We start from the raw sequence: 8999 nt of genomic DNA, 5'->3' as shown, positions 1-8999 counted from the left end.
GCGCACCACAACCAAGTTTGTATTCACACACTTGCACATCGTTATAATTTTACTTTTGAATCCCCGCAATCTGTTCATTTAATGTAATTGGTAAATCATCGGAATACACAAAATCATGCACTAGGAGCCTAAACTTGACGTAGTGGATATGGCCGTGTACCTGCAGATATAGATGGGTTTAGGGTTTTGGGGTTTAGAGTTTTAGGGTTTGCTGATATAGATGGTATATGGTTCACACAGGGGATTAGGGTTTTAGGGTTTAGAGTTTTAGGGTTTGCTGATATAGATGGTATATGGTCCACATAGGGGATGGCACAACTGTACACAGGCTGGGCGCGTAAGTTCTTGAACGGAATGCCGTCGGTAGTCTCATCGCCATCAGTCACTTAGTGCCACTGAACTCCACGATATATATTAACTTTTATTTCATCAGGTGTTACGTTATCGACGTTTCAAAAAAGGTGACTGTGTTCTAGTATACGGCCATGCACATATACAGTCATCGGTGCGTTTACATAAGCACGTACACCTTTCAAACATCTCCGGGTGTGCTCATGTGTGTACTGATAAACCCTGACGCAATTTTTCTTTTGTAGATTCTGAAGAATCAGAAGGCGTCGAAAAGGGCAGATGTGTACTCATTCGCCGTAGTGCTGTGGGAGATGCTGACGGGACAGGTCAGTGTATTCCGCGTGCGTAATGTATACGACATTGATTTGCGACATTTTTAGTGTACTACTACGCTCATGATATTGATTTGCGATACTTTAAGTGTATTACTACACTCATTTGCTGCATGTCTGGATTTCTGTACAGTTTTTTGAGTGTGGATGATTGTTCAGGGGTGAATTGAATGCAACATCGTTTTACTATAATTGCGTTCTGTCAAGTTAGCTGTTTGTGATCGGATGATGGGCACTAAGGTCATTATTTTGAGAGTTGAACTACGTAATGATTGCGTTTGGCCATTCAAACATGCTCTGATAAAATTGGTATCAATTTGACAGCACTGCCGGTACTTTCACGAGTATCAACTTGATAGTTATTAAGGATTCGAAGGCTCGTTAACCTAATCACATGTTCCCGTTTAACGCCGAACGTGAATTCATCCTCACAACGGCACCTAATACAATATAACGGCACCTAATACAATATACAAAAATGTATCGCATTGTAACTGCAGGAACCTTTTGCGGGAATGGACCCCATGTCAATTGCTTGGTTGGTGATGGAAGGAGAGTGTCTGCCGATACCCGAAGGGGTGCCAGAGCCCTTCAAGACATTATTGTACGTAGCATATTTATTAGCCTGTACATGTATGTATATATACAAAATAGTGCAAGACATTATTGTACGTAGCACATTTATCAGCCTGTACATGTATGTATATATAGAAAATGGTGCAAGACATTATTGTACGTGGCACATTTATATTTACAAAATAGCGTAAAACATTATTGTACGTATCACATTTATCAGCCTGTACATGTATGTATATATACAAAATAGTGCAAAGAACTGTCTACGCGCATGTCGAGGGCTCGCATGTACTTGTGTGTTTTTGAGACGTTGGCTCCATCGGTGCCTGATTGTGTGGTGAATCATGTATACTTGTTACAATTCAATAGCTCAAATGCTATCCGTTGCTGCCGACTTGACCTCTTAATACTTTGTGGCTGGATTACACTTTCGGATTGTTCTTCTTTAAAAGTGGGGCTACCTACAAGCAGTTGTTGCTCGAGTGCGCTATGACAATCACACGAATCATGTTGTTTGCTATTGCGCAAACCAGGCTAGGCTCTCTACAAGATAGTTGCCTCGATCATTGTAGAATGTTAGTTTCATGATGGTATAGTTCAGCGGCAAAAAAAAAACGGTTGAATTTCGCTTCCCATGTCAGGTTGTCATAGAATGCTAGAGCTCTATTAATAGATTACATCACTGGGAAGTGACACCAGCTTCGACTGTTTACCTTGCAGAAATCAATGTTTCCAAACCGAACCCGAAGACAGGCCAGAGTTCAACTACATATTGAAGACGATAGAAGATGCGAGCCAAATTAGGTCTGTATGCTTAAAATACGCGCCTTCCACTTGGATCAGGTGTTAGTCGTGTCTTAGAATTGGCCTGCCTGCTTTGCACAAATCGGATAGCCATGTTTTGTGGAATGCTGGCAGTGACGCGCATCAAAAACCACCTGAATTCGTTAATTCCATCATCGGATGACAATATGTAATTCCCTTTGCTTGTGTTGCGCTTGGGGCCATCGCCCCAATCCCTTGTCTCTACACTAGTAACCGCCATTCCTAACCAAACTCTCTAAACTGTTGTGTTAGCTGGTGGGGGTTTAGTAGATTGGGTATTATTTAGCTGTCACGACCAGCTGAAGTCCTGTCTGGTCTCAGAGAGCACACTCTAAAACGCCATGCTTGTTCAATATCTCGCGCGAAAACCTGCCCGGCGCCCCATACTTTTATTTGTACGTGCATTCTCTCGCCTGTCTGGGTCTACTACTGGCGTCACCGCCATGCCCATCAAATGTTTATTCGTATGCGCATGTTTTCGTGGGATGTCACATGACCGTGGTGTGGTTGAGTGTGGCATGTTTGCGACTTGTCTGCTCACATTACGGTTTATATTGAAGCGTATAGACTTCTCTAGGCAGACAGTATGGTAGTGTTGACGTCGAGTTTGTAGTATCTTAATTTCGGTATACTCTCCCGATGCCCTGCCTCTTTAGGTATGGCGTATCGGCCCCAACTTGGTGGATTCAGAATTAAACCCTAACCTGCAAACTCATAAGCATTACTTAATCATATCTGTGATGTGTGATAAAATTTAAATGACTAGGTGTATGAACATCTAAAGGTAAAGATTTCGATCTCTACCCGTTTGGCATAATTTGTGTGTACGTACACATGTATATCAAACCTTGACATGTGCATGCAAACTTGAAATCGCTCATCTATTTGATTGCTCGCCACTGTATCTTACAGGGACATGGAGACGAAAGTCAACACCTTCCACGCTACACACAGGACGTGGAATATGGAAATAAGTAGTAAATATGAAGAGTACAAACGCCGCAAAGAGGCCATCTCCGAGCGCGAATCCAAACTCAAACAACGCGAACAAGAGCTGCACGAGTTGGAAGCGAGTTTGGCCAAATTCCAGGTACCACGCACATGCTTCTTTGGCGCCGATTGCTTCTCGTTTTTGGTCATTATTACGCACGAATTTCGGAGTGAAATTTACTGGACCGCATATCAGATCTCGCGCTTGTGATTCATCCAAAGACAATCAATCTTATCACCACGTGGTCCGTGAAATACAATACTTTTCGAAGCATTTCCGCACTGTGATTGTGTACTATCACTGACTGCTCTTTGACAACTGAATGTTATCTAACAATGTTTTCGTCTACTTTGCAATTTTTTGTCTAATCATGTCTTTTGTCTAACAATGTCTTCTTCTACTTTGCAATTTTTGTCTAATCATTTGTCTAATAATGTCTTCTTCTTTGCAACGGAGTCTTGTCTGTTATATTCTTCTTTACAATTGAATGCTGTCCAATTCTGTCATTTTCTTCATCATAATTGAATGTTTTCTAATAACGTCGTCTTCTTTGCAGTTGAATGTTGTCTAACAATCTCTTGTTTGTTACTATTGAATGTTGTCTGACAATGTCTTCTCCACAATTGAATGTTGTCTATTAGCGTCGTCTTCTTTACAGGTGAATGTTGTCTGACAATTTCGACTTTACAATTGAATGTTGTCTAGTAACTTCTTCTCCTTTACAATTGAATGTTGTCTAATAATATCTTTTCGGTTTTCTTCACCTGACGTCAACAGAAAGAACTGGAACAGCCCACCACGGCCAGGCCAACGGACTCGTAGTATCTGAGTCATCAATAAAGAGTAAAAAATAACCTACTGTACCTGCGCAAGGTGCCTGCTTAAAAGTTGTTACATGTGATTATGTGTATGTGAGCGGTTTATCACCAGATGTGACGGTCATTTGCGGTTGCTGGGTGCAATAGATACAGATGTATTGCACGCAGTATATGACACGTACATTGTGGGAGTACTACGATCACTTTGTACGTCAAGGCCGTTTACGTTGAAATTAGAATCCAGATTGTTCAGTACGCAGCACACTATAAGCATGCAAACCCCTTCGTCGTATTTAGCAAGTATGACTCGGCATCTATCTCGCCAGCCGTGTGTCCATAGACGTAATAAAACAGAGTATGAGTTGGTCACCGAAATGAGGCTATTCAGTGATATGCCGCTACATCATCGAAAGACAACCCAACATAACTGCCTTCAATTGGACAACCACAAGTATATACAAGGAAGTGCTTGTCTCGTATGAGCCACACTTCAATTCGCAGTCGAGTGCCGAAATGGAGTTACGCTATAGGGATGCTTCATAGGTTACGCACAGTATTCAGATTCGTCTAGTTCACATGAGTTTGATCACGATGGATTTCTGCTTCTTTTTTTATTATACCACCCATTTTACTAAATTGTGTCCTTAAAGTCTTTAGCATATTTTAGCTATTGAAAGAAAGGCTTCATGTTCTCGTTAGGTTAATCAGTAGCTGACATTCTGACGTTGATTGCTTTGAATCATTAGTTAAGATTTACTCACCGTGCTATATATTGCACATCAATGTGCAACAAAAGTGATCAGACTCGTCCTAATTGAACATGTACTGCAGACCGCTTCGCATTGCCCCATACTCGCAAGTGTGTGTATTCAATCACTGCACCCTGTATCGGATCTAGAACGAAACGTGTCATTACTAGAATTGTCACTTCCACCGAAGGTGTCACTACCGTCCGAACCTGTGTGGTATCGGCATGCTTGTCGTCGATGTGCACCAGAGAAGCCTGAAATTGAATTTGAACTTGAACTTGAATTTGAGTTCGTCATTAACCAGCTCTGCGATTGGTGTTGCGATTGGTGTTGCGATTGGTGTTGCGATTGGTGTTGGGGCATATGCCATCGTTCCCTGTTTGAATGTAGTTGCCTTTGCAGTCCTTGTGTCTGTGTCGACATATATATTGACGACATGACTTCACGACCGGAATTGCTGTGGCCCATTACTACTTTGTCGTGTCCTGTTCTGTTCGTATTTTCTATATTCGGTTGCGATTGTACCTTCACGGGGTTCGAGTCTCCCTCTAGATCCTTCAAAATGGAAAGAAACAACTCCAAGTCCTTATTGGCAGTAGACTTCGTACTCGCAGAGGGCTCCATCTGTGTCAACGGAATTCCCGTGCAATAATCTGTGCGCGACAGGGGTACGTGCGCTGAACACGCAGTATGGTTTGTACGTCCGCTGTCGTTCATTGTTGATATTGAGCTAGAGCGACGTGAGGTAGTGCATTTTGAGCTGCCATGGGGCCTATTGCTTAGTGGATAATGTCGAGGTACAGTGAAAGGGACCCCTTGGCCGTTTTTGCTAGTATTTATTTTCGAGCTTTGACCATAGTGTTCCGGTATAGCTACTAAGTCATTGTGAGTCTTCCGGTTTCCCTCTCCTTCATCAGTGTTTGCGTGGCATGATTGCGCTACAGTAATCAGCAGTTTTTCGAGGTCTTTAGCATTCGACACAGGAGTTGAATTCTCCATCCGACTGCCCCTTTGGTCTGTATGATGCCTGTGTGGAGTCGGAAATTGTGTGTCGCGGTGAAAACCATTATGCTTTAACGTGTGTGGTGGTTGCTCATACGGATGATACGCATGCTTAAAATGGTGCTCGGCATTGATCTCATCTGCATTCGCTCGAGATCTAGTTCCGGAACTCGTGCACCTGGTAAACTTAATTAGATCGAAATCTCCGTTCACGTTTGCATTAATCCCAGAAACCAACGCTCCCTGGGTCCTGACGTCGGTGCCAGACGCGGCCGAACCTCTGCATGGTAACATTGTTGTCTCACGGCTGGCACATCGTGTACTTTCGCTCAATGATATCCCCGGGTTGTCACTCATTTGGTACGGATGCTGTTCTCGCCGAATCGACTGCTGCTGCTCACAGTGTGCCAGAAAGTTTTGTCCGTGAAATATACCCGATTGATGTCCTGGTTTTATACGCGTAGGATGCAATTCCTCAGCCACATCAACCTGAGGCCTCTGAAGATTATTTGTCGATGTGAATCGCTTGCCGTCAGCAACCCAATATTGTTCTTGAGATGCTGCAAGGCGATCTGGTCGGGAAACTTCGTTCATCTTTTGTGAACATGCAGGCCTGAGAGGAACAAAGGAATGAGACCGTAAACATCATAGGTCAAATAAAGAGCACGGCAATTTAGTGACTGTACCGGTTGGCATGATTGGAGGTCCCAAACTAAGTGTTACCATGCCATTTCAGTTCACATTTTACATTAGGCGTTTCACGCCCGAAAATAATATCCTACCTGACAAATGAATGTGCAGTTTCGTTTACATCAAGCTCCTTGTCATCGTATACATGTGCGATTGTCCTCTTCGTGGCTAGCCGATCAAGATTAGAAATCGTGTTACTGGGCGTGTTTTCCAGTAGGCCCGCTAGGGTACTCGGATTGCGATCCTTCCCTACCACTTGAGCGAATGGCAGAGCTCGCCACCCTAAACCGGGATTAATGGACATAAATCAACTAAATGTACGAGAAGCTTCAGTGAATTTCTGGTGATTAGTAAATTTTACGATTATCAACTCGATATAAATAAAGCTGAAGCGGGTTCGTCAGTGTGTGTTTCCTAGCCCTACCTCTGATTAGAATAGAGTTAGACGGGACTCGTGATCGAGGCTGCACTTTGACATGTTTGAGGCGGATGTGCTGAAGGGAGATACAAGATATATTGTTAGTTCTGCTCACAGCTGAGGGAAAAGCTCGCCCCCAACCCTAAACAATGTACAGTCTATATGCGACAGACACACCATTACATGCAAAATGAATCACTCGGTTCTTAATTTCTATTGGAAATATGTCCTTTTGCTACCTGATCCCGGGAAAGTTCAAACGCGTACTTGCGACCACAGTGATCACACGCAAAAGGGCGTTCGTCATCCGCATACTTCTTCCGCACGCGGCGTACTTTCTTGTTAGGAGCGCTAGACTTTGTGTCCGCCACAACTACGGGTGGCGCTGTTGCATCGTTGTCCGTTTCCTCCATGACTTTCAGATATCGATATCCGGTATATTGTTAATATAAACTACGGAAAGCTCTGCTGATTTGTTATGAACTAGGCGTAATGCGAAAAGTTCTTCCAATGTAGAATTTTGGGTACAGCCGAATAGTGAAGCAGTAACTAATATGCCTTATTCGCTCGTCTTCACTTGCTGTAGAAGCTGTATTGGTTCGCCTTGGAATACGCAGTTTGTGTAGTTTGTAGTCGAATGTCGATGAAAGAATTAGAGCTGGTGTTTTTTATGAAAAAACTATATTTTAGACGATCCTTTCAGTCTTTCAGTCATCAGTCATCAAACTGATGGTTGTCGAGCTGTTTGATGTTTCTTATTTAAAAGTATTTAGTATTCAATATTGAATATTGTCGAGATGTTTTTCACTTTTTTAAAAAATATTGTCGAATGTCGAATGTCGAGTTGTCGACTCTTTTCTTTGTCGGTATTATACATACAATTATTAAATTAATATTTTTGTAATTTATGATCTAAAACAACAAACAATATACCAACTGTTTTTATTTTCTCGCACGCGGACCCGGGAGACCGGTATTCTGTTCTAAAAATGAAATTTTGATCAAATTTAAGAAAAAAACTAATAACTACAACTTTTGTTTTAAAAAAAAACAAATACAAGTCACAACTCACAACAAGTCACAATTTTGCACTTATTATTTAAAAAAACATTACTCACAGTTCACAACACACATGACCCAACAATTCAACAACAAGAGAGAGAGAGAGAAGACCAAGAGTGCAAACCATTTTAGCTCTCTATTTAGCAATTTGCTTTGAAAGAAATCCATACCAAGTTTCAATTGGGGTAAATATCAGGGTATCATAGACTACACGGCCACGGGACATTGTGATTAAAGTTCTAAGCACCCCCCTCCCTCCCTCCCACTTCACCCCCCTTTGTTTTTTGAATTAAAACAATTTAATGTAAACAGTGTAAAGTGTACACTGACACCTAACCTCATAAAGTTATGGGGTCACTGTATAAACGTTAAACCTTTAACTGCTACTTTTTGGAATATAAAAGTTTAACTTGTATTTGGGACAAAATATTATATATGAATTATAAATTTGCACTTGAAAAGATGTTCTATAAATTTCGAAATTTGGGCCTGAAAATAATTTTAGCCAATCATAAAAGTTCAACCTTACACTTAGTAGTTGGCATTTGGTAGTTGGGACCTAAAAACAGGACAAAATATAATACTCACTAACCAGAATATTATACCTACATAATTAGAGAAGGGCTTATATAGGTATAAAAGGTGTCCTTTAACGTAAAAACATACAAAAATAAAAGCTATAACTTTTAACTTTATGAGGGAAGGGAAGGATCGCAAATTCCATTTTTTTTAGTTCTTTTTACTCTTCTATACGTACTTCATATATGCTGAAAGAAAACGTAGTAAGTAACGGTTTTGAACCCGTATTCCTTTTTTCCTGTTATATGTATATAGTATACTCAAGTAGAAGCCAATTCCAAAACCCAATTTTATTTGAATCTATACTAAATAGAAACCAAGCAATATCTGTAATAAGTTGCAACAGTAGAAAATCGGATCCAACCGAAAGACAGACCCGTCTTGGCCATACCAGTTGGCGGGCTATTCTTTGTAAATATAAGGGCGGGCACGAAACCAGACCCCTGAAAATAATACTATCCCTATAACGCATCGATTTGATTTTGAGAGAGTGTTTACGTATTTTTTTTTTTTTTAAACATACGAATGGAAGTCTGGGCTGTATTTTTTCCGGTGGGTAAATAAATACAAACTGAACTTCTGGGTATTATAGTAATTTTTAAACCT

At 41.2% G+C, this 8999-nt stretch overlaps 2 protein-coding genes across 2 annotated transcripts; one reads left to right on the top strand and one right to left on the bottom strand.

Moving 5' to 3' along the window:
• Nucleotides 1-309: 309 nt before the first annotated feature.
• On the top strand, nt 310-3930 carry SARC_00248 (hypothetical protein; the record flags this gene model as incomplete). The annotated part of the gene is made up of 6 exons (XM_014306044.1): nt 310-363; nt 597-677; nt 1184-1287; nt 1980-2063; nt 2997-3174; nt 3853-3930. 6 exons carry the CDS (start codon nt 310-312, stop codon nt 3895-3897), a joined length of 546 nt encoding a protein of 181 aa, XP_014161519.1. The 3' UTR covers nt 3898-3930.
• A 560-nt stretch (nt 3931-4490) lies between these two features.
• On the bottom strand, nt 4491-7260 carry SARC_00247 (hypothetical protein). The gene is made up of 4 exons (XM_014306043.1): nt 6992-7260; nt 6759-6828; nt 6427-6616; nt 4491-6257 (listed from the first exon to the last, which is right to left on the bottom strand). Exons 1-4 carry the CDS (start codon nt 7163-7165, stop codon nt 4763-4765), a joined length of 1929 nt encoding a protein of 642 aa, XP_014161518.1. The 5' UTR covers nt 7166-7260; the 3' UTR covers nt 4491-4762.
• Nucleotides 7261-8999: the final 1739 nt, after the last annotated feature.

Source organism: Sphaeroforma arctica (assembly GCF_001186125.1).
Source record: "Sphaeroforma arctica JP610 unplaced genomic scaffold supercont1.7, whole genome shotgun sequence".
Classification (NCBI taxonomy): domain Eukaryota; class Ichthyosporea; order Ichthyophonida; genus Sphaeroforma; species Sphaeroforma arctica.
The sequence above is the reverse complement of the archived record's forward strand: the minus strand, read 5'-3'. Positions and strand labels throughout refer to the sequence as shown.